Raw genomic sequence first — 27,016 nt, forward strand, 5'->3', positions numbered from 1 at the left:
TCCCACTTTCAAGCTAATTGTTTTAATGATCAAAACAGATACATTTTTAAAAAACATATTAATGAAAATACATGGCTAGACAGAAAGTCAAAGCTGCTTGAAACTGTTGGGAGTCTTTCCATTGCCTTCAGTGGATTATTATCACCACATTGAAGGAGTACTCCAGATTACAGCTAGAAGGAAAACATTGAGCCCAGCAACACATACACACAACAAAGTGAAAACTTTTTCTTTTCTAGCTGAAGTCTTGCTAATTTAAAATCACAAATTGTAACACGACAATGTTGGCAGACTGGAAACCTCAACCTGCCAGCACTAAACCCCTTCTGAGGCAGCTGCTTAAGCTGCTAAAATCAACAAGGTATTTTCCTGGAAGCAGGGTCTCTCTCCTCTTCCTTTCCAAAGACTTGGGAAATTCCCCAAAAGCTGGGAATGGGCCAGGCTTGGTCAGCGGTTAGTGAGCAATTGCACTGTGTATCACTCATTTGCATATTTTACTACTATTATTGTTATCATTACTATTTTAATATCAGTATTATTTTAAGTTTTCTTTTATTTCAGTTATTCAATTGTTCTTATCTCAACCTACAAGCCTCCTTACCCTTGTCCTCCAATTCTCTCCCCTATCCCCTTGGTAGGGAGAGTGAGCGAATGGCCCTGTTTGGCTGCTGGCCAAGTGCTACCCAAGTGAAACCACCACAACTGAAATGCTTATTTTGATAAGTGAAAAATCAGACTCTTTTATTTCAGGAGAGTCACAATCATGATTAGCTAACTTGTGAGTTTTTGAGACAAATCTGCTTTTTATGCATTACAGAGTTCATTTGTATGCATTTTTTTTCTAACATTAAATGAAAAAAAAACAGTTTTGAAAGTTTTCATAATAAACAGAAATCAACCCTGTGGAATTTATCTTCTTTTACCTACTAGGTAACTTCATAAATCTTCACTGATTTATCAAACAATAATCTTTACTGGGTTATGGTTTTGATACAGAGCTGTTGCTTTTGTTATATCCATCCTGGTAAACAGAAATGGCTATGAGGCAGAGTAAGGAGATGCTCAGAAATCTAAATTGTTGCATTTAGTGAAAAAGGACTGAGTTTAAAAAACTTAATTTCTGTGTAAGCCTGGAATGGATTCTTCAGCATTCAGTATTATGTGCTGTAACATTGTTGTAACCTGTAATATTTACTGTTGATAAAATACTCTACAAAACTATTCATTGATTTCTCCCTCTGGTTAATACAGAGATGAATCTTCAAAGACCTTTTGTAATACAGCTCCTAAGTAATAGAGAGGTGCAAGATACGTTTGCCAACTGCTAGGAAAAAGCACCTTAAAATCAAGTTTCTGATTGTGACGCCACCTGCTCCCCCTCTCACTAGTTACACAAAGATGGACCCAAGTATAAGACAATTCTGCTATTTTGCATCTATTTAAATTTCTTTTCACACGTTCAGTGAATTAGTCCCATAGCAGATCTGGGCATGGGTTGATGCCATGGAGTTCATCCTACTCTGCTGCATTTTCCTTTTAAAAGCCTGGCCATGCTTTTGATATATTCCCTGGTTTAACTGTGACATTCAGCATAATCTGGATGTTATCCCTGCTATTTTCAGGACTTGCCCCACCACCATGACCCTTTTGTACAAAATAGATGAAGACTCCATCTGGATGGCTGACAATGGAGAAAAACACTCATGTTTCAGCTTCAAGATGAGTTACACTTAAATTAAAATATGCAAAATCCTCCCTTCCCCTTGGGTATTTCCTTTATGCAGATAGAAAAATTAGCTATGGCTACTGATAAGGGAAAATTTGCAACTACTTTGCTAATACTCCACATAAACTCTTTCAAGCATACAGCGTGGAATGTGCTTCTACTTCAGTTATCTTCCACAACACACAACCAGGCTCAAGTTACATATTAATCATAAGAACATACAATAGAGATGTAACCAGATTTAATTTGCTTGTTACTGATCTTCCCACGACAGCTGCTAAGAAGAGATACGGCAGAATACATGGACATGCATATACACACCCCTCCTTTATTTGTTCTTAGAAAGGTTAAGACTACATGAAAAATAATTAACTTTCTGTCTAAAATATTAACTGAGATTACAGGTATGGGAAACATATTTCCAAGGTAAGAATTAATTATTTATGTAATGTACTAGTCTGGGAAAGAGGCTTTAAAAGCTTTTAACTCTGAGGCTAAATCATAAGAAGTCAAAAAGCTTCTGTCCATGCTTCAGTCCAGCTTTCACAGGATTGGAGCAGAAGACTGCTAAAAATCACTTAAGGGGAAGAAAGTAAAAATTACTGTAGGTTCACTAGCTGTGTGTATCAGCAAGGGGAAAAAACACATGGTAAACATTTAAATGTTGGAACTGACTTTGTATTTTTTGTGTAGCATTGGAAAAATTACCCTCTCCTCTAACTTAAGCTTGTGCACTCCTCCTTATGGTATGCACCCAAGGCACAGTCATTCAGAAGTTACTTCTGCTCTGCTTGTCTATGATATATGTCCTGTTGTGCAGATATTTTAATTTATATGCGACTCTTTGACATAATGTGCAACAGTCTCCTTGGTAAGAGCTACAGGTATCACTTAGCTCATTAGAAATGGTGAAGAAACTAGTCTGAGAGGCTTATTGAGAAAATTAATATGCTTTACATAAAGAAAGCAGACTTTTTGTGGTGTCTGCTTAGCTCATACTCTTGTCAATTTATCTTATAAAAACAGATGACTCTTACTCAAGTCAGTTGAAAAATATACTTTTCCTGTAGTTTTTACAAATCCTCTTCTGCCAAGTATTTTAAAACCTGAAATTGAGTTCTAACTGCCTCCATTAAAGAAGTTGAGAACTAATTGCAGTGGAAGAGAATGGGACCCAATATTTCAGTCTAGATTTGCAAAAACTGACGTGAGCTTTGGCAGCATTTCCAAGTATTTGTTTAAATAATATCACTCTGAAATAATTTTCTTGGAGAAAAGAATAAAAATGGAACAAATACTGAAGTTAGTCTGTGCATTAACTTTTCCTAATGGCTCTATTATCCATCATATCTTGGAATATACACTCCAGTTCAATGCTCAGGCTGCAACATCTCATTTTCTGTGTTGTCCTTCCAAAATCAACTGAGCAACCTTGCTAATGAAGTTTCTGAAGTAGGTAGTGGCATTTTCACTCAGAGGCTAGTGGCACAGGATCCTTCTTGACCCAAATCAAATAAAAAGCAAACCAAAGCTAAAACATATGGAAGAATTCAGTTTCGGTGACAAGATTAAAACTGTCCCTCTGATTTTAAATAGTTGCATGACAGTGGCCAGGACTGTCTAAACTAGACAGTCACTTGCAGCCTCCCGTCCCCCAGGGAATCGGGGAGAAAATTGGAGAGGTAAAGGTGAGAGACTTGTAGGTTGAGATAAGAACAATTTAATGATTACAGTAAAATAAAATTAAAATAGTAATGATAATAATAATGATAATAACTATATATATATATAATGAGAGAGAGTACAATTGCTCACCACCCGCTGATAACGATCCCAGAGGAACGAAAAGGAACCCCGAACCCGATCGGAAAAGTGAGCCTGAGCGTTTCCTGAGAGAAACCCCCCCTTTCCAGTCAGCCCCGGTTAATATACTAAACATGGTGTAATATGATATAGAATATCTTATTGGCATATCCAACTGTCAGTTCTGGGTTTTACTAACTACTACACTCTTCTTCCCCCCCATCTCCACTTCCAGTCCTCTGCTCTTGCAAACTACCCAAGCACAGTGTCCTTGTATGTTATCAACATTGTTCTCATAACAATCTCCACTGAAGCCAAAACAGGGTGCTTTCTAGCTACTAAGAAGAAAATTAACCCTATCCTAGCAAAAACCAGGACAACTTTTATAAAGTAAATGGAAGCAGAGGTTAATGAACATTTATTGGACCAACTTAACACCTTGAAATCACAGGCATCAGTCAGACTGAGAGGCAGCATACTGATAAGATCAAGTTTTCTTTACAAATCTATGAGCCCCTGTACAAAAAATAAAGTATAAAAGGGGCAAACAGAAATATTTGTTTCTTCCCAATCCCAGGGCTGCTTCTGAGGTCACATTCAGCACAAATTTAGAGAAGTCCAAGAGGCACTCTAAATTATGCAGTGATATTTACAGTACTAGGAGGACCATTCTCCCGTTGGAGACTGAAAAAAAAAAAAAAAGTCAGAATTAGCTCTGCACCTGCATGGGTCTCCCCTATGCAAGCAAAGCTTCCAGATGAATTTAGGGCAGCCTGTTGACCTCTACGTACTACATACACAAATGACAGATATGCATTAGAAGGGTTTGGGCAGGGCAGGGCAGGAGGCAGGGAAGGCGTGAATTGGGCAGACTGAGGAGTCCTGGGCTTGCTCTGTGCTTCCTGGGACTGTGTTGAAACTGATTTTTGGAGCTCACTGGGTTGTGTGGTTCAGCTGTACTTAAAGCAGGGGGGTTCCAAGTTAACTCTTTTGCTACTGAAGGTTCCCTACAAGGAAAACAGTTTGTGGTAAAGAAGCAGGGCAGTATGCTAACTGATGTGCTTTACAGATTTTTCTCTTGATAAAAGGCTATACAGTGAGAATAAAAGAAAGCTCTCCAAGTTAGTCTTTCTCCTGTGTAATATTAACTCAATGGTAGCTCCACGTAAGAGAATAAAAGCATATTAGTTACATTAAATCATTACTTACTGTCATCTACATAAGGCAGAAGCACCCTCATGGGCCTTATGAGTTTTCTTTCCTTACAGGCTGGATACACAAAAACTCCAAGAAATTCACACTAACAGTCAAAAGCGTGTAGTCAAAACATTTACGGTGGACAGTACCCAAATTATCAAAATTACTTTACCTGTTTAATATCATAAACATTTGAGATGAAGATTGTGTCACTGAAGTCAGATACCAACGCTTACCAGAGAAGAAGTTTGTATTTCTAACATCAGAAACACTTCACTGCTTGATTTTCAGTAGGTCTTCCCATCTTTGTGCTTTACTGGGAAAAGAGGTAGTTCTGAGAGTGAACGAACCTGTCACTTTGATAAGCTCAGCTAGTGTGTAATACTACCATTGCAACAGCTGATCTACAGCAACACCTGCTAAGGTTCATCCAGGACTAAGACGACACAGCACGACTACTTGAAAAATTACCTCTTACTTACTAAATAGTTCACAGTTTGCACCTGTCCCCTTTTACAGGGACTAAATTCAGAAGAGATGAGCAGCTACTATTACTTTGATAGGTTCCCTCTTACTCGCTGGCTTGCTATTGTGAGGCCCACGCAGTTTCTCATTGGTTAGTTTTCTACAAACTACCAACTCAAGGGACTTGGGTTACATGACTCGTTTTGGGATGCAGGCACAGAACTGTGATTCCAGCTGTAGCATAAGTGGGTTCGGCAGGTGGGTAAAGCGATGGATCAAGTCCCCTCCTGTGCTGCAGGCTGCAAGCTGTGCTGGGAATGCTGCACAAAATAACCACCTTGCCTGACCTGGCTGGATGGGATGCCTACCTGGATCTTGATTTTGCCTAAGGATTTTACAAGAATAGAGATTTCACCACCCAACCTGCAGTAGGAGTAGGCAGGAGAAAATTAGCAACCTATGCGCTTTATGGTAATTACCCCTATGATAAAGGTTCAACTGTGAGAACCTTTTCTGATGACACATGCAGTGGTCCCAAACAACTGCAGCAGCCCACAGCTCAATTACAGCTGATAGTTCAACCTTGAGGATAAATCCTTAGAGAACACTCTATCATTTTAATATAAACACTAAACTTCATACTACACAACAGCACAGCCAACAAAGCTTTGAAGATAAATCATTTTAAGGAACACGGTATTTCTGACACCCAGAAAGAGGTGGCAACGCTTGCTTCTGTTAACCATTTTCAGAAAAAAATGCAAACCATCTGGGTCAGTAAGAGCATGAAGAAGGGAAACAAAACACCAGGTCAGCACATGGTTCAATTTTCTTACTTGGCTCTGCTCTTAATTCTAAATTAGTTGACCTTGTGCTGGTACAGGCAGAGCAGAGCCCCTGGAACAAACTACAGGCCGTGCCCCTACAAGGGCCTTTTCCCTTAACAGACTTTAAGAAACCTTTTCTTGCTGCACGAGTCAATGATTTGTTCTTGAAACTCCCTGCGATGAAATGAAGGACCCAAAAGCATTTAATTGTTGAACACATAAAAGGAAGTATATTTAAAATAAAATAAAAAAAAAAATTGGTCAGACTGTAGAGTCAATTACCATTTTTAAAGGAATTTACAGGGCTGTTGTAGATGAGTCTTTTGGAATAGTCAGTTTATCGCAATGCCTAAACTGGTTTCTTCATTGCACAGTATTTTCTTTTAAAATGTGTGCATTCTTAAACAATTACATACATATTAAAAATCAGCATTTCTTTGCTTAAACTTAATTAAAATGTTAATACTCTCAGACAACACAGATCTGAAATGGTGAAACCAGTAATTGCCCCCTCCCACCTTACAACAAATTAAATTGAGACAAAATTACAAACACATTTCACTACATGATTATTATTAATAAAAATCAGTTCTTTTTTTTTTTTATAAAGTTGCCCAAAATGCAAGGGATGTGCATAGGTTTACAACTTAGTCAGAATAGTATTTTACTTTATTCCCTTGGGTACGTGTTCCCATGAACGGAATGTACTTTGCTGTAGATTACAGGTTTTATCAACACAGATACACCAACGGCATGAACGCTTGCGACTGTCCACATGCATTAAGAGTCAAGACCCAATTTCAAATTTCTAAAAGTTTTACAGAGTTGTTCAAAGAGACAGTATCACATTATTTGGATGTTACACAAAAGTACTTAAAAATACTATCCTAGGGGAAAAAAAAAAAATGAAAAAAGGCCTTTAAATTTATGAATTTGTTTTGTAACCACTAGACTAATATCTTCAAATAAATAAAGGAAAGCAAAGTATTCCAATCCATAAAATCAGACTCTAAAAAGAATGTAGTGTTCCACCCCCAAGTTAAGGTAACAGAATCATATTATTATTACTATTAAAATAGATTATAGAATCCAGCATCTATTTTGTGCAGTTTTTAGGGGCCTTTGAAATAAAAAGCTATGATTTCCAAAAATATAACATTCCAAAGGACTGAATAATACATACATTTAAAGATACATTTTATTAAAGTTCAGGAGAAATGATTTAAAAAAAGATACTGTCTCTTTAAATTAGTGTTTGATTTTTTTTTTCCCCCTCCTCCTATCTATTTGGACATGACAATAATTATATTTTAGGTCACACTACATCTAGGTAGTCTCTAGGGGCCAAGACCTGTTGACACAAGGTCAATAACGAAGAGGTTTTCCATGTATGAGGTGGTTCCCAGTAATGACAGATTTTTTTTCAATTCTCTTGTGACTGGTCTAGTAGACCCAGGAGACCGGGACCCACTGTGAGGCTGTACACACAAGCTCGATGGCTTCCTCCAGGTGCCTGATAGTTTCATCAATTTCATTGTTGATAATTGTTAGGTCAAAGTAGTGTGCATATGTTCTCTGTAAGATTTCAGACTCCTTCTGCAGGCGCTGAAGAGATTCATCCTGTTTGGCGGGCAGAAAAGAAAATGGGAGAGATAGATGTTGGATCCTTTTGTATTTTGCTACAACAGCTTTCTAACTGTTGCTTACAGAGAAGGAAATGGGCAAAAAAAAGCCTTAGGGAGGCCTGGGTGGTTTAGATCCCCCACCTAAATCTATGGAAATCACAGGGGAAAACTGGCACAACTTCTCTCTTGAAGCTGGCATTCAAACAGTGCTCAGTTATTGACGTTACTTGAGACAAAACACAAGTCTAGCATTAAAAAAGCAAGGCAGAGGATGGAAACATAGAAAAGCAGCACAGACATGAGCAACGGAGACCGTATATGAATAAAACGTACGAAGTGCACAAATACGAGCTATTGGGCCTACGTCCAGGGGAGAACATGAGAAACAGGAGAGGGTATATTGTCAGGTATCAGCTGTTCCCAGTTTTGGTAATGTTTTCTGTTCAGCATCAGTCTTCTGGGTCTACTTCCTTTAATAATCATTTACTGATAAGGAAGTTCTCACTGCACATTGCTCTGTGGTTCCTGTTTCAGAGCATTCCATTTCCAGCATCTCTTGGTGTGAGATCCTGAAGATGAACCATGCAGCCTACACTCAACAAGGGCCAGCGACAGCAGACTGGTGCTCTCCATGGCTTTGTGTCAATGTCCTTACAGAAACAACTGAATCCTACTTTGTGGGTGTGCTACTGGACCCTGTGCAGCCAGCAGCGCTACAGCAATGGGCTTTGTTAGCAAGGTCTGCCTTTCTGAGAGAGCGGGACTGCAAAAGGCTTCTTTCTAGAGCCCTGCAGCAATTATAAGTTTGAATTGTCTTACTGCAAATTCCCTTAGAAATTAAAAACAACTGGAACACACTTTATTGTTGATTGCTAGCCAGCCGAACATGAGCCAGCGGTGTGCCCAGGTGGCCAAGAAGGCCACAGCATCCTGGCCTGTATCAGGAATGGCATGGCCAGTAGGACCAGGGAAGTTATCTTGCCCCTGTACTTGGCATTGGTGAGGTTACACCTCAAGTCCTGTGTTCAGTTTTGGGCCCCTCTACAAGAAGGACATGGAGGTGCTGGAGTGTGTCCAGAGAAGGGCAACAAAGCTGGTGAAGGGTCTGGAGAACAAGTCTTATGAGGAGCTCCTGAGGGAACTGGGGTTGTTTAGCCTGGAGAAAAGGAGGCTGAGGGGAGACCTTCTCGCTCTCTACAACTGCCTGAAAGGAGGGTGTAGAGAGGTGGGTACTGTTCAACCAAGTAACAAGTGATAGGACAAGAGGAAATGGCCTCAAGTTGCACCAAGGGAAGTTTAAATTGGATATTAGGAAGAAATTTTTTTACTGAAAGGTTTATCAGGCATTGGAAGAGGTTGCCTAGGACAGTGGTGGAGTCCCCATCCCTGGAGATACTTCAGAGTCGTGTAGACATAGTGCTGAGGGACATGGTTTAGTCAAGGACTTGTCAGTGTGAGGTTAATGATTGGACTTGATGATCTTAAAGGTCTTTTCCAATCTAGGCGGTTCTGTGATTATAATAGTTTTAGGCTGCAGGAAGGACAGACACAGCGCTTAGAAGTGTTTTCAGAAGAAATTATTCTGTGAACAGAATTTTATCCAGCTAATTAAGAGACCCTAATCTTTTTGTTGTTTAAACTTCCCAAGTATTTGTAATTACGGTGACAAGTAGCTGTGGAACAGTGGCTTTCAGATCCTCTGAAGGGAACAAGCTGCACAGTTCTCCTTCCCTGTAGCTATGAAACTAGCCACTTCTTGGAGGAGAAGTTCTGTACCAGAGTTACAGTTCTGCTTCTTTCCTGAAGCTGCAGCCCCAAACGAGAGGGGAATGTCACTTTCACTTGATAATAACTACAAATTTAATTCAAAGTCAGACAAAGACTTTGCACCTGTGCTTCTGTACAGGGGATGCTCCTTGTATAAACCTTTACGCATTGTTAGCAACACCTGGAACTTCCATAGAAGATACCAGTGCATGCAAATTTAATTTATGCTATTATCAAATTGAACAATATGGATCAATACTAATATTAAATATGTTTGTGGAACATTTCATATGGCCCAGTGTCTTTCAGCCAAAAACCTAGTTAGGTAAACTGCCAGCTTTTCACAGATTCCAAATGATAAAGTAATTCCTATCAGCTGAGGATTTAAATTTTTCTGTTTAAATTAACCTACAAAGGAAAAAAATATCATACTTGCCAAGCAGAATATTTTCAGTGCTTTAAACATATCTAGCTAAGATTAGTTTTGTATTTTAAAGCCAGTGTTAGCAAAAACATATTGCACCTTTAAAAGTTTTAATCTCATGGCACAAGGCTAACACTACCTGAAAAACCCCTGTAAAGCCTTAGAACTGTTAATTCATATGTAGCTTTTTAACTGCTACTCAGATTTCCCATCAGTGTCACCTTTTCCTGTTACAAATATGAAAATGAACTTTTCTCAATAAAGCATGTATCTTATTGTGACTGACAGAATAAAAACCTGAAAAACTTACAGCTATGTTATTTGAAAAAAGCTGACTAGTAGGTAAAGAAGAATGAATGCCAGTATTTACCTTGCACACCCAGATGTCACAAAACTAAAGAGTTTCAAAAACTAATTAAATTTTAATATTTTCCTGACTTAGCTGCTTCTAGATCCAACTTTATGGAGACTGAAGTGGGTTGTTTTATGGAATATCTAAATTTCCTAGCCTGTTCGAAATGTAAAACATTACTTCTTTCATATACTTTTAGTATAGGACATTGCAGCAATTTTCAAATAGGTTAAAACTTTATTCAGCTCTGCAGAAAGAAAAGAGATTACAGTTCTTGATTTTGGTTTCATTCTGGAGACAAGTTTCACTGGTGTTTGTGACAGAGCAATCGAGTTGGTACATTCAAAACCATGTCAGACTTGGTGTGGTGGGTTGGCTAAGTCTTTCCTCTGTATCTCTAAGTTTTAAATTGACCCTTGAAGCTAACACTTCATCCAAATTTTTGCTGTAGTAAGTTCCTCTCAATTTTTCTGAAGTTTCTTAATTACATCTTGAATAGTGAAGATCCCAGATTATTCTCCAAGAATAATATTCTCCAGCAGTTGTGCTCTCAACAGTGTCAAGAAAGAAGATACCTATCTGTTAAGATAGCTGCAGATAAGACAAATGAATGGCCACTACAATCATTTTACATTTGAGAGCAGAACACCTGTCTTTTCTTCTTCCCTCAGCTCTCATGCAATAGGCATTTTAGGTGTGTCTAGTTGCAGTGTGTATACTATTGGAACAAACTTTTCTTTCCTATCACTTTCCTGATCTTCTCTCCTTCTCCACCATAGCTGGGATAGAAAGGAGTGAAACATGGCTTTTATCCACGAAATCTCTCCAATGTATATAATGGCCACCAGTGATATGTTCAGTCCCTGAGGGCTGGGGTTGTTTTGTCTTAAATTACCCTTAGGACTATAGCTACTGCTTGTGACACTCAAAGCACAGCTTAACAAATTACTAATATTCCCTTCTCAGGCTGTGAACAATGTATAAACACACCATCAAGCCTTTACCAATTTTGCTCCAACAAAAAGAAATTCTCCTCAATTTAAACAGCTGGTGGACTGCAAATTTCTTAAGAAAAATTCCTTTTATTCTCTGGCTGTAGGAAGGCAGGAAGCATAGCTAAAATTCAGAAGAATTTGGCTCAATAAAGATTTAGATGAAAAAAGTGGAATTCTGGGCAATGGGAGGTAGAAAACAAATGAAGAGGAACGACTCCAATGTTTCCTGATATGCTCTCTCCTCTGTCTGTTTTAGTACAGCAATAATCTGATTTAAGTTTCCTTTATGATTAGACAGGTGGGTACACTCTGGGAGATTTCCTATTTGATTTAAATTGGTTTTGTGTTTTGCAGAATTACTTATAGTGCACTGCTATACTCAGTTGGAAAGCATAATATTTTGTCTCCTAACTCTTGTTGTGTGGTCCTTGATTATTAAGATATTTTGTGTGTTCTATGATAGGCTAAAGTGTCTCAAGACAGATACTTTTAAGATCAGGCTTCTGCACTGATTTTACCACAAAGTTCAGATGTACAGTTGTACTCTGGTTTCTTTAACTAGCAGATAATTTTAGCACAGATATCTGAAGTCATTATTACATTACATTTTAATTCCAATGATGAAAGTAATGTTGAATGGGAACAAGCATATCTACATTCTAAAACTACTGAAATAAACAGGACTACCTTGTCAGCCCCTAGCTGGTACTTACAGGCAATTTTCTGCACCATTTTGGCAGCTATGTACAATTAGTACGAGTGCAGGAAAATGAAAAGAAAAGCAAAGATGAAATTAAAGAAAACATAAGGGGGAAAAAAAGGACAGTCATTTACAGAAGTGTTCTCAAAAAGTGTAAGTAAAATAAACAAAGCAGGATAGGAGGATAAACAGAAAGGGATAATCGTAATGCAAATGAACCTTTCTAAAGGAAGCATGAATGGGAAATATGAAACACACACTCTTCACTCTTGTTTGCTGCCTTGCAGGTTGATAACACACAGACACAATCTGCATATCTCCCTTCATGCAGCCCAGTAAACCCTGGAAAATAGGATCCTGTATTCAGGTAAGGTCTGTTGCTGTTACCATTTCCAGCCCCTCCCTTTCCTTAAGTTTAATTGATTCATAAATTAGCATGCTTTATAAGAGAGACCCCAGTTCAGCAATTCATGTGCCTGAGTGAACCTCTGCGTGTGCAGAGACTTTGGTCATAAGAGCTTAAAATAAAGACACAGTCTTGCAGCATGAATGCAAATATTTAGAACATTGTACTTCTACTAATATTTCTTTGTCAGGAAAAAATATTTCCCCACCACTACTATAAAAGGTACATTTCTTTGCTCTTCCCCGTGTACCATGGAAAACATTTTTCCCTCATATGGACTCTTCCAAATGTCTCTGTATTATTTCCTACAGATGGGAGATTAAAAGCCAGTACCACTGCAGTACCGCTGGCAGATGAGTGATGCCAAGGAAGACTATTTGGAAGCTGAGACACAGGTATGGAGTGACAAATTCAGGCAATTACATAATTACTTGGCTGCCTCAGTGCTGCTGTAAGCACAATGCTTGTCCAACACATCCTTAGAACGATTCTATTTTTTAAGTGATGCCATGCCATGTGCTTGCACAAAGGCAAGTTCAGTGTAGAATACAAAATTCTAGTATTTTTTTGAGATCATACTAATTTACAGCATGTGCCAACAGCAGCAGTTAGACAAAGTGTCACATCATTAACGTTGCAAACGTGCTGTTCTGAGAGATCTTTATGTGTGACATTTACCCATTAGGGTAGGGGTCCATAAGACAATGTGAAATGACATAACCTATTGCTGTGAAAGTTAAAAGATCCTTCTTCCCCCTCCCATCTCTCTTCCTGGCTATAAGCTTTCACTGCTAGTTCTGGCATTGGTGCTTGTCAGACGCCTTATGAGCTGCTTGAAAACTGACAAAAATCCAATTTAGAGCTAAAGTAGATCACTAAAGGATCTGCTAAGTACCATGGCCAGTGCAGAATATATCCCAGCAGCAAGTTAGAGAGAATCACTCCCTTCAGCAACCCTGAACTACTAGAATGCCTCAGCTGCCAGTAAAATTGCAGCTTGAGGCCAATATTTTTCAGTCTCCGTTTGGTATTTTAATAATCAAAGTATTTGCATTTAAATATGTTTGCTATGTTCTTTATTTTCCTGCAAGCCTCTGCAGTGATGTCATAGTTCTGTACTTATGATACTGTAATTACATTTCTATAGAAACAGGCTGTAGAGACAGGCCTTCTGACTTTGTTTTTGCGTGACCAAGGAGACATCTAGGAGATTTGGAACAGATTCATGGTCAAATCCAATTGATTAAATACCTTAATATCATGGTTTAAAAAAGGCTAAGCAGATAAAGTATAAGTATATAAATACTGTTTGCCTTGTTGTGAGCTAAACCCAGAATTGCTTGATACAATCTTTGAAATCAGTAGCAATCTGCAGAGCAGACACTCTATAAAAACTAAGTGGGAAATTCAGGACGTAGAACTCCATGAATACTTAACATTATTCCACAAGCGATTACTCCTTTAGTCAAAGCTTCCAATTCTTAGAAAATAGTCTTCAAAATTCATAGGCCTATTTCTGATATATATTTGCTGTATAGAAAAAGTACTATAAGGTAAAGGTGGGATGACAGCACAGTCATGCACACCCATTTCTTCAGTTCAGGCCAGCTTTAATCTAGTGCTAGCATTGCAACTCAGGATTGAGTAATTTGTCCTAATGATTTGTCAAGGATTTGGAAATGGATCTTTGAGCTTGGGCAGGGAATGAAATAAAAGAATATGTATTTTTAGAATACATCATGTGGATCCTTCATCTTTAAGTTCATATTTTTGAATTAGAAAAATCAGTTAATGAATAATAAATACATCTCAATCAAGTTAATAATGCTGCCATACATCTGTCTTTCTGCCTTCCCATTTACAGACAAGGAAACAATTAAAGAATCTTATCTGCATATTTGAATCTCACCCTTAATTCTATCTCTGACAGGACATTAGATTGCAACATGCCATACCTCGTTAATGCCTGGGGTAATCGTAGGTGCAGCAATAAAAACAACAAAAGGAGCAAACTCTGCAGTTCTCAGGACCTTCAATGCCTAGGTGAAAAAAATAATCAGATACTTGAAAAAAATCCCCCAACAATTGATGTGAAGTAAGTTTAGTCACACAAGCAAAAGATACAATATCATGATTTACCAATGCTGGTATTTGTTTTTAACTGATCTGAAGTCAAGACCTTAGTAATACAGACACAGCAACCAACTGTATGAGGTTCAACAAGGCCAAGTGCCGGGTCCTGCACGTGGGTCACAACAACCCCATGCAACGCTACAGGCTTGGGGAGGAGTGGCATGAAAGCTGCCTAGGGGTGTTGGTCAACAGCCAGCCAAACATAAGTCAGCAGTGTGCACAGGTGGCCTTGCTTGTATCAGAAACAGTGTGGCCAGCAGGACCAGGGAAGTCATCCCTCCCCTTTAGTCAGCATTAGTTAGTTACCTGAGGTTCTACATCAAGTATTGCAATTAGTCCCTGTTCATGGATCTTTCGTATTGTTTCCAGTTTTGTCCCATACATTGCATCCTCATGGCTGCCATATTCCAAATATTCATTGTTTGATATATCCTGCATCATTTGGTCATGTGATACAAAGTAATAATTTTTCCCGTTTTCTTCATCTTTCTTTGGAGGTCGGGTTGTGTCTGAAAATATAAAATATTTTTAGTACAAAAGCATATTAAGCTTATATATGGGTTTTTCTTTGGTTTATCAATACTTATTCACTGAATGATGACCTGTCACATCACATATAGAACAACAAAGCATGAGCCTTAGGTAGGCAGAATGACAGGGGCTGGGAAAAGCAGGAGTCTCCGTGATGTGTATTGGGAAAAGCATGAGATTAAGGGATGTGGAAAAGGTAAAAATCAAAAGGTAACAGAGGAAGAACAGAAGGTCATAAATAACCTTTATCTGGTCAAGACTATAAGACTCTATCAGCTGCTTTAAACAGCAAACAAAGACCATTTCTCACAGTTTTTATAATTTCTAAACAAGTTAACATCTCCATTTTACCCCAGGGGCCAGTACTGGGCCCAAACCTTTTCAACATCTTCATTAACGATCTGGATGATGGGGCAGAGTGTACCCTCAGCAAGGGTGCCAATGATACAAATCTGGGAGGAGAGGCCAGAGCGTTGTGCTGCCATCCAGAGGGACCTTGAAAGGCTGGAGAAACAGGTTGATAGGAACCTCACGAGATTCAGTAAGGGGAAGTGCCAAGTCCTACACCTGGGGAGGAACAACCCCAAGCACCAGAATATTCTGGGGGCTGACCAGCACCTCTTGCTCACTAAGGAGTTAGTGAGCAACTAACTAACTTCTAGGTTAGTTGCTCGCTCACTAAGGAGTTAGTGAGCAACTAACTAACTTCTTAGTTAGTTGCTCACTAACTAAGAAGTGAGCAACTCTTAGCACTCTTCAGAAAAGTCCCTTTAGGGGGTCCTGGGGAACACTCAGTTGAACATAAGCCAGCGATGTGCTCTTGTGGCAAAGGGCTATGTATCCTGGGCTGCATTGGACAAAGTATTGGCAGCAGGTGGAGGGCGGTGATTCTTCCCCTTTACTCAGCACTGATGAGGCCATATCTGGAGTGCTATGTCCAGTTCTGGGCTTCCCAGTACCAGAGAGACATGGACATACTGGAGAAAGTCCAGTGAAGGGGCACTAAGGGTCTGGAGCATCTCTCCTGTGAGGAAAGGCTGAGAGCTGTGACTATTCAGCCTGAAGAAGACAAGGCTCAGGGAGGATCTCATCAATGAGTACAAATATCTGAAGTGAAGGTGTAAAGAAGATGGAGCCAGTCTACTTTCAGTGGTGCTCAAAGACAGGACAAGAGGTAATGGGCACACACTGAAACATGGGAAATTCCATCTGAATGTAAGAAAATACTTTTTCACTGTGAGGGTGACTGACCCCTGGGCACAGGTTGCTCAGAGAGGTAGTGGAATCTCCATTCTTGGAGATATTCAAAAGCCACCTGGACATGGTCCTGGGCAACTGGCTCTAGGTGGCCCTGCTTGAGCAGGGGGGGTTGGACCAGATGACCTCCAGAGGTAGGGATCTCAACCATTCTGTGATTCTGTAGGCCATCTGCTCCCCTTTTCCCCACAGGCATGCTGATATCCACTTGCTTCTCTTTCTTCTAATATTCCCTCACAAACTGATGTACTCTCATAATTTTCCACTATCATATGTACATTGCTGACATACCTGAAACACCACATCTCTTCCCACTCTAATCCTATAACTTCCAAAAATCCTATCATAATTTCAAACAAGGTATCAAAAAAATTGAACTCATCTTCTGCTTTTAATTATATATATTACTGCTGTGAGGATTAATTAGCATATTTCAAAGGTGTAAAGTTCTATAGAAATATAATAGATAATAGTTATTTTAAGGATTTCAAGAACAATGGATTATATAAACCATATAATATCACTGTATTACTCACTGCTGCCCTAGGTCTACTGAACTCTTGTATTTCCCTAAATGCTCTTCTTTTGTAAAAACATTTCTGTATTTTTCCTTTTTTACTTAAATTCTTATAAGGTTTTCTTCTTCTGAGTGTGAAAGTGTAAGTCTAAAAAGTGGGTGGGGGCCTGATTACTTGTGGTCAAGAGAGATGAAAGCTACTTAGCAATGACATACTTTCTGAATACATTGCTTCTGCAGACCTATGTGGTAAGAGATGTACAGCCTACTAATCCTTTTAATTAACTACCATGGTGTGTGACATGACCTTTACAATAATGTTTTCAGTAGGAAGATAATTTCTTCACAAAGCATTCCCCAAAACTTCACACTGAACTTAAGGCCTATCTCAAAAGCTACCTACTCCTACCATGGTTTTGTAAAAGAATGCAGAAAATGAAGTAAAATCCATCCCTGAGAGTTGAAGAGCATAAATTTAATTACCTAGAGTCAGCTGAAAGACAGATCAGGTTCCCATAACACTTAAAGTGTATGTGATATCTTTTATATGATATGTTTTATATCACTAACATAAGGAAGTAATCTGTGTCTCTAAACATCAGCATAAAGTGCTATTTTAATTGCCCTAAATGCCTTAAATCTGAAACATCTATATAGGACTACTAGGTATAACACAGGAGTTAGAGACCATTGCTCTTCTGGAGTGGGGATGAAGGTCAGGTGATGTCTAAAACAGGCATCTAAACATCATACTGTTGCTTAAGCACCTGATTTTCATCCTGATTTGCAGTGTAGTCTTTTTAGTCTTCTTATATAATCAGTGAGGCAATTTCAGTGCTTCCATAGAGCAGGAACCTAATGCAGGCAATCTAAGGCATGGTTGTCACGGTATAAGTGAGTCCATTTTAAGAGGTATTTGAAGATAAAATAACTAGTGCAGCTTCTACCTCCCCACAGCAATACAGTTAGTACTTGAGAGAGACTGGGTGAAAAGCATACTATAAAACATGTATTCCTCTTTTTTTTTTCCCAGTTCTTTGTAATGGAGAACATACTTACTGGGTTACTACTCCCTTCCCCCCATATAATCTCTGTATTGAATAACATAGGTGCAATGTACATCACATACTCTGGGCACTGCACTTTTAAAATGTCTAATTCAGGATTTTAGTGTCTAGATACAAACAGTAGTGTGACAAACAGTGCAGGTTCACATTGCTGCTGGGGTGATCTGGGGTGAGCCATTGCTCATGATTTCAAAAGGGCTAGGTCTTTCTGTTTTCCTTCTGCTGGCGCTAGTCTTTGTCTAACTCCTTAGTGAGCAAGCCTGGGGAACTTAAATCAGCAGCCAACTAATCGTTTTCCCCTAATCAAATAGGTTTACAGCTAAGTTCTCAAAAATAATATTTTTTATCAACAAAAAAACTTTATAGGTAGAAAAACATCTAAGTGCAATTTTAAAGTAAAGAATGAGCAAGTTACAAAGAAAATGAAGTCAATGCATAATGGCTATCAGTGTTACTTCTTAGCCATGTATGGTGTTTCTGAAAGCAGCCTGAAATAGAGTGGATAGAGGTAGCTGCTGGATGCTCTTCTTTCAGAATGCCTAGCTTGAGGAAAAAGGGTGCATCTCCAAGAGATCAGTTAGTAGGATATGCAATTCCTGCCACGGTATTGGCAGAGATTTTCATGAAGGGAAAACACCCCTGTGCTCTTCATAACAACCCACTTGTTAGTAGTGAATTTAATTGTGTTTTCTTTTTCTAATTGCCATCTCTGGAAACTTGAAGTTATTTTAGTATAATATGAGTCTTCAAGGCTAGGCAGTGAAAAGTAATTTAAAACAGTCAGGTAAGGTACACATTAAAGGTTTCCTTTAAATCCAGTTTACATTTCTTCTCACGGGAATTATATACAGTTTTAAACACCAAGGCTGATTCCAGTCTTGCCTGAATCGTAAAATTAGCACAGAAAAATGATAAATGTTTTAGCCTTCATTCTAAATTAACAAACATTTGGGGTAGATGTATACTTAACAAGAAATTTTGTGAATACTAAGAAATATTTGAGGTAAAAGTGGAGCTACTTTCTACCCCTCCCTCTGAAAAAACAAAAGAAGAAATATACCCAGTGCTATCACAGTTTCCACCTTTAAGATGTAGTAGTACAATGGGTGTGTTGTCAAAGATGATACAAACAATTTTGTACGTTGCATGTACAATGTACATTGAACATTGCTACTTACGAGGAATGGGGTAAGCAAATCTGTCCGGGTGTTTTGTGATGAGTGTGTTTTTTATGTGTCTTCTTCCAACACCATGTGCACCTAATCCACAACACAAAAATGAATTATAAATTTTCCACCAGAAGGGCTTAAAAACTGTGCTGTTATGTTCCGAATAATAATTACCTAGTAAGACTAGTGTTTTCCTTTTGAATGCTGGCAGTTTTACTACTTCTTCATATGTGACGAGATCTAATTGATCAAACACTAAAACACAAAAGAAACCCCCACAGGGATAAGAAAAAAAGGCATATTAAGAGTGATGATTAATTGTGCTACAAATTATAATTTTAGCAAGTTTTAGATTTACAGTACAAAGTAATAAGTTATAGAAAATAAAACCATTTCATTATGCAATTTTAACAAAAATGTTCATTAAAAAACTGTTAAAAAGCAGTAATAAAGCTACTGAAATGCTCAGAAAAGTTTGCATGTCCTTTCATGCAGTACTCAGCAGACCACAAAAAAGTAGCTAAAATGGCATGCCATTCACATTTGCATTCCTAAGAAATAGCAATAATAAAGAAAAGTCTGTAGACAGTGACCAACATTAATACAATATGAGAACATCTATTTACACTAAAGATAGGGATACTTTAATAATCATGTTTTAACAAGATCTATGAGAAATGTATAGAGCAAAGGGTTAATGCTATCTTCAAAACTACCACCATATTAATTGTAATTAGAGTTCTCTTTAAACACACGTGCTAGTTAAATTTACATGCTTTTAAAACTTGTGACAGAATGAAGAATACTAACAAAAAGTGATGGCATTACATAAAAGAACCTCCAACATATTTAGGGAAAAATTGTAAAAGTATTATTTCAGAAATAATTTCAACTGCCGTTGAAATTGAATGAATTCCATTATGCCTATCAATCTACTGTCAATTGCCAAGGTATAATAATGATTGACAAATCAAGTTTTGTTCATTAAAACCAGCTTATTCATCCTGTGCCCAATAACACATGATCTCTGGTAATTCTTGCAGAATTCTAATGAAAAAAGAAGCCAGGAGGCAGTCAATTATATTTATAAAGACTACAGCAATCAGCAATTGTGAGCAGAATAACAAACAGGAGTTTTCAGTTCTGTATTTATGCACGCTACAAAAAGAAGGGAGGAGAGACTGCATCTAAAGCATAGGATGTTTGAGTGTTTCCAAGTCCTAAACTGGTGTATTCACCTCAACTATATCCCATCCATCTTTTAGGATGACTTCAGATGTATTCCGCTCCCCTTATCCAAAATCCCTTAGGAAAGCAGGCAGTGGAGGGAGCTTTAGTTTGCTTGCTCCAGAAGTCCCCAGCCACCAAGACCAGCATTAAGACTATGGAGCCTACCAGAAAGCACATGCTCTTTGTACTAAAGTCCCAGTTAAAGCAGCAAAGGATTTAATTTAACGTATTTCTTTTTACAGGGCAGATTTTTCAATTCAACATCAGTCTTTTTACTCTAGAGAAAAAGCACAACTACTTCAATTTGGTCAAACTACAAATTAGTCAACTGACATACTGAACTCTTTAAGACCTTGAAAAGATACAGACATGAAAACTTCCTAGTCCATTTGGAGCGTTTTGAATTTCATCCTAAAGAAGAATCTCTTTCAACCTTTCCCCAAATATTACAAGCAAGAACCTAGTCATATTTTTCTGCCATTCCACAAACCTACAAACATGGAATCCTTACTACTGTCCTTTTTGTGCCTCCACACTATTTAAACTAATGAAGAATTCATTTCATATTAGAAAGGGCTAAATATCTACAACATGTTAAACAGTTTTACCATTCTAATAATCTAGGCCTGCAAGTATCTTTTCCCATTAAAAAATAATAATAAAAAAATAAATCCTTTGTTTTCTTCTTGAACAAAACCACATTATGTTAGATACAAACAACAAGAACAAACAACAGAAATGATACATATTAATGTCTTAATCACAAACTAGCAGCATGGAGAAGATGTGTCTCAGGCTACATGGAGTTAACTAATGATTGTAGGGTTTTCAAATGCAAAACAAAGATGCTTATTTTTTTAATATACACAAGAGATGAGGAATTCAGGACACATTTAAAGACTGAACTTTAATGCTTCTGTGTTACTAGCTAATAAAGAAAAGAAGTTCTTGAAAGGAAACGGTAAGAAGCAAATAAAGAGGCATTGTCACTTGACAGGTTACTTACATGCACAGAGGCCATTGGGAGTAAGACAGCATGAAAAATGTACAGGGGTCATTGAGATATGGCTCGTAATATATTAGTAAAATAAAAAGTATATGCACAAAATAAACTTTACCATGCAATAGTCTAAACACAAGGCAAATACATCACATTAAGAAATGATAAACATATTTTATAAAAGCTTGGCAATTTTCTACATTATGCATAATATAAAGCATAGTTCTAGTATATTCTGAAGAGTGTTCTTTTATGAAGTCCTGTAATAACATTTCAGAAAAATAAATGGAAAATACATCTAGATATCACTGCATTATATCTCTAGAGCATTTATAAAAACATCAGTGAACACAATTTTTCTGTGGGCTTTGGTCTAAAAATAAGATGCATGATCATGAAATTGTCTCCTGAAGGACACAATACTCTAATATCAAGTAGGGAGGAAAGAAAAACGGTATGATTTTTTTCTTATAAAGGAGAATATCTTTGCTTTTAATTATAAAAAATAACTGAAATATTATCCTCCTTGCTTCATAAACTATGTCTGATTTGCAGAATAGTTTAATTTCTAGTTCCACTAATATCCCAATATATCACACCAAAGTCTTAGCTCTCAAATCATTAGCTAGCCACACAAATCTTAGTTGACTATGAAGTATTTTACTAGGTCATTTCTCAGCACCTCAGTTCAGTCTCTTCTCTAAGTCAAAAATAACAAGGAAGTCCAAATAGATTACACACTGCTAAACGATTTATTGAATTTTATACTAAGATATAAGATAAATAAATTCTACTTTCTTGTAAAAGCAACATTTTGACATCTAGATTAGACTTCTCAGTTACAAATGAATTATACTTATTTTGGATCCAACAGAAGAAAAGATCTGTTTTTTATTATCAGACAGATGCACTGAAAGCTTGCGAAAGCCAGTGTTGCCGTATTTCTGACTAACAATACCAGACATGAGAGAGAAGTTCAGAGAAGGTAAATTCAGTACCACCTTAGTTAAACTTAAACTCCTGTGAGCACCATAGCATTTCAGTGAATCTCTTTCTATCTTACATTTGGTGCTATTCCCTAGAATATTACTGGCATCACCTTTAGTACCTCAAGGACACTAAGATCAATAAACATTTCTAAGAGAAATGTTGATTGAATCTGCTTTTTCATTAACTTTTTGACTTCTTAGGGGGAAGGGGGAGTCTCAGATGGTGTTTTGAAAAGAACAGTTTATTTTATGGTCATTTTGATGGTTTTTAATGTTCATGTTTCTAATTTTTGGCAAACACTGTGCTCTGATCTAAAGTGACTAACAGCACTGATGGTGGCAAGCACTAAGGCAGGCAAACTGTGTGACTTGAAGTGCTGTCAACCTTCTTCAAAATGTCCCCCCTACATCAATAGGAATGTCTAGATTCCTTTCCTTTCAGGGATTTAATTGCTATGAAGTCTTTGAGCTAGTTTTGCTCCTTAAGTATTGCCTGCTCCTTTTCCTTCCGTGGCCATCCTCTTTCCTTTGCTTATTCCTTTGTAGCATGCCATGCTTAGTCGTGCTGATATTATTAACTATGTAGTTGCACTGTGAACTGCATTAAGAAATGTAAGTGCCCTAAAGAAAAAGAATCAGTGTTTTTTTTTGGGTTGTTCTTCAGTTAATCCAGTTAACAGCACAGCCATGCAGAGTTATACTGGCACAACTGAAGTACCAATGCTGTGGGAATGTATGCTGGGGGCAATTGGTAATACTTTAAAACCAGTATTGTCAAAGAGCTCTGATACTGCACACAAATTGTACAGGTAAGGAGAAAGGTGAAAATACTCATTTTTATTGTTTTAATTGGTGCATTCAAGAATGCAATGGAAAAAAACATGGAAATTAATACAATATATAAAATACTTTCATTACCCTGTTTGGAAAGGTATGTCTTTTAATTCTAATAAAAATCTGTGCAAGTCTCCCAAGGGATTACAATAACATATTTATTATCACAGTATGTTATATCAATGCAAAAGCAATAGAAACAGTTTCAACATGTTTAGTATTTGATATTAAAATAAGAAAAGAACTGAATTCTGCTCATAAATGAAGGGGTCCTTCTTTATTACCAAAACTAATGAATTTTGCTGAGCAAGGATTTTTACTCTACAGTTCTACTTTCAAAATTTTCTAAAACAATTTTTCAGCAGTCTAAATAGAAAACCAAAACTTAGGATTCAGGCAGAAATCACTGCAAGGAGGATAAACTTCCACAATTTGTTCTGTTCCATTACTGTAAATAACACATTGACTATACAATGGTTCTCATTCCGCTTCTAGCTGTAATGCTTCAAGAAAAATGCCCTTTCATGATGTTTTCACATATATAATCTGTAACTATAAATATATATTAACAAGGATGTTACTGAAAAGTCTTCTGTAGAGAATCGTACCGTTATACAGATTGCAAAATTCATATCCTGTTTGCTTCTAGTGCTCTTTAAATATAAAACCTAAAACAATCTAAGATTAATTTAGGATATATTATGATGCATTTATTTTGTTGCAGTTTGCCTGTCACAGATTAAGCTGTATGTTTAAATAGCAAAAAACAAGCAGAATAATGTTGGCGTATTAGAATTTTACTTATATTTTCCTAAGTAACTCATTAGGTTTATGTAACAGTGCCAGTTGATCAATTAATAGCAAGGTTTAGTTTGTAAAAAATTTAACATGTTAAAGATACTTGCACTTTTTTTTTCATACCTGCATTGTGCTTTGCCAAATATTTGTCTTTGTACTGCTTTTTTTTCTTTCCAAACCAAGTACAGCTGGCCTGTTGCTCTTGTTTCGTCTTCTCCATGGCAATACAAGCAACTCGCCTGGCATATGGAGGACAAAAAATTGTTTTTGTTGCAATCAATGTATTTTTAAAAAGCCACACAGAATGAATTAGAAAAATAAGACTTTTTAATAATACGAGAGTACAGTAAAACTTTTCAAAACAGTTTTTTTTTTTTTTTTGATGACTTAAAAGCACTTATTTACAGAGGTATTTTGATACAAAGAGTATCTTAGTGGTAGATCATTAAAACTCACAGACCAAGTGAGCATGGGAGGAAGGGTAGCTACTAAAATGGCTGCAGACCATTTTGCAGCAGATTCAGACTGGGAGAGCATGAGGATTGAAAAGACCACTGTGGTCTAAATTACTTCACAGTAAGTTGTGTTGTGTTGTGGAACTGTTTTGAGGTTGATCTTTAGGATGAAGTATTGCAAATGTTTCTGTTGCAGTGCATGCCAGTGTCTCCCTTATGTCAAGGCTTGCAAGGGAGCTCTTAAGATGTAATGAGATGTCTTGTCTCCCTTTATTTCTCTTCTACCAAAATCTCCCTTAGCCAGTCCAGGTGGCACGGGTGCTGTTAAACCCCTTTACAGCACTCTAATTATTTTCTGTAACAAATCATGTATGAAATATTTTGGGCTAGATTATCCATATTGATAAACTTTCCTGAGTTATGGCTGTTACTTTCATGGCCCAGGACTTGCTTGCCAGTGTTTGCGCTGATACATTTAAAATATTTACTAAACAGCTTCTGCAAGAGGTTGTTTAAAGGCTCTGCATTGCTTTTGCAGTACTTGGTGCCACTGCTATTCATTAAATCTGTCATTCAGGGATCTTTGCACTGTGATTCCTTGCTACTCGGCTTTCACATGAAAAATGAAAAGGAGAGAAAACCCCCCAAATCCCTCAATGACCTTTGTGCTTGATGTCTTGCTAACACCTTATTCCTGCAGCACTTGCATGCAAACAGTACTAATGAAAACAGTGTTTAGAACCCAAAAGAGATATTAATTTGACCCCCTTACATAAACAATTTGTATGTAGCCTTCAACCTTAGTTTCCTATAGTATATCAGAAAGCACAATGCTTACTAACAAAGATGTTTATTTTTCTAACGTAACCACACATATGATAGTGCATACAACCCTCACTGCTATGCATATATGAAGAAAAAAAAAATCAATGCCACACAAACTGCCAATACATACCTTTTTTTTTGAAAAAGAAAAAATATACAAAAACTAGCTACATAACAATGAAAAGCATGAAAGAAATAAATAAAAGCAAAGCTAAATTAATTTTTACAGAAGACTTAAGTCATACCATTCTTGAAGTTCAGGAGAAGGAATAAGACCTGCAGTACCATTTTTGGAGTTCTCAAGTTTACCCTGCCACCAGTTGTGATCATCTTTGCTAATGATTTGGATAATATCACCAACTCGGAATCTGATGCCAGCTTCTTTGCAAGGAATGAGGTCATCCTTTGCTGGATCATATTCAAATTGTGCTCTTACATATATCTATAAAAAAGAGTTTATAAAAGACACTGCAATATTATTACTGGTACAGTATTAAGAGTAACAGATGAAAATTTGATCTGTGCATGTAGCCACACATATTGTTTGCAACAAGCAAGGGAAGAAACGGAATGGCAAAAGCAGAAAGTGATAGTTGAAAATTAAACAGAAAAAAAACCCGCCAGCAAACAATGGAGACATACGATGTTATTTTGAAAGCTCATGTCTTCTACATACTGTAAAACCTGAACAGCAAAAATGAACACATGTAATAAACTGATAGAATCCCTCAAATCAATATTAACTATCATGAATCACTACAGATTAAAAGCCAGACTAAAAGCCAGCAGCCTGCAACTTGAACTGCACTGTACTTTCCAACTGAAGTCCCATGATATGTTTGTAAAAAACTGTATGATGATTTTATTGGACAGTATAAAGGACTCTGGCTACATTACTGATCTTTAGTATTTAGACTGAAAATTTATTACCATTTTTTTTTTAGATTAAATAGGAAGTTGTGTGTTGCACCTATTGCATACAGTCACTTGGGAGGGTTCTGGGAATTCTCTGTATGCATTTTTCAGTAGCAGTCTACTCCCATATAAATTAAAACTAATAATTTGAGTAAGTTATTCTCTAAGGAACATTAACAGAAAGAATTCATTGTGACTTCAGTATTTAAAATAATATACCAATCTTTGCTTTGTAGGTTAATGAGGTCTCAACCCTAGAAAATAAAAATAATAGTGATCTCTGGTTTTATTTGCTAATTACAGCCCTGATGCATCCAAAAATCTTAAAATTGGAATTAAATGTAGTGTCCAAGAGTGGTAATTTCTAGTTTATGAACTTCCAACATCACCCTATAGCATCTCAGGCAGCCATGTATATTCTACTGCTGATTTTCTTACTAAAAAAAAATAAAAAATTACATTGCAAAGCAATATCCTTTATTTAAACTGGAACAAACACTTTTCAACTTTGCTCAAATTCTGCTACAAAAATAGCTGTAACTATGCAGTGTTAGCACTATTCATGGCACTTTAAAAAGTTCATTTCTATAGTAATCCAATCTGCAACCCACCATATGAATAAATTAACTTAAAATGGCTAATCACTATCTTGTACCTGATGCATTTTTATCTCTTTACAGTGAGAGCATCAGATGATAATACCAATATAGAACTCAGCTTTTAATAAACTAAATCTGACCCTTGTTCTGCGGTGCATTGAGTGTGTGAGTTTAGACAAGTAACTCAACTTCTTTTAATCACTTGAAAAATGGGATATTTTGAAACCAACTACATTTATTTACTAATTGGCTTTCTGTGAAGTAATCAGTATTGAACCAATCTCTTACTTCTCCTCAACCTTATCTAATATAGGTCTAGAAATGTGAGCAGTATTTTTACTATCTAGAAACTTCCTTGTCTTTTCCAACCAAATTATTCTATGATTCTATGATATATGGGCTGACTTCCT

General features: G+C 37.2%; 1 protein-coding gene across 2 annotated transcripts in view; it reads right to left on the bottom strand.

Annotated features, from left to right (window-relative positions):
• Window positions 1-6,225: 6,225 nt before the first annotated feature.
• The window catches only part of CASK (calcium/calmodulin dependent serine protein kinase), a 149,938-nt gene continuing 129,147 nt past the window's right edge, over window positions 6,226-27,016 (bottom strand). For both annotated transcript variants that reach the window (XM_010163449.1, XM_029083886.1), the window contains 7 exons: window positions 25,338-25,534; window positions 23,936-24,051; window positions 19,136-19,216; window positions 18,971-19,051; window positions 14,727-14,929; window positions 14,243-14,326; window positions 6,226-7,638 (listed from right to left, as the gene is read on the bottom strand). In XM_010163449.1, coding sequence (XP_010161751.1) covers window positions 7,462-7,638; window positions 14,243-14,326; window positions 14,727-14,929; window positions 18,971-19,051; window positions 19,136-19,216; window positions 23,936-24,051; window positions 25,338-25,534 — 939 coding nt within the window. In that variant the 3' untranslated portion in view covers window positions 6,226-7,461. The remainder of the gene's footprint in view (window positions 7,639-14,242; window positions 14,327-14,726; window positions 14,930-18,970; window positions 19,052-19,135; window positions 19,217-23,935; window positions 24,052-25,337; window positions 25,535-27,016) is intronic.

This window comes from Antrostomus carolinensis, unplaced genomic scaffold (genome assembly GCF_000700745.2).
Source record: "Antrostomus carolinensis isolate BGI_N321 unplaced genomic scaffold, ASM70074v2 scaffold2172, whole genome shotgun sequence".
NCBI lineage: Eukaryota > Metazoa > Chordata > Aves > Caprimulgiformes > Caprimulgidae > Antrostomus > Antrostomus carolinensis.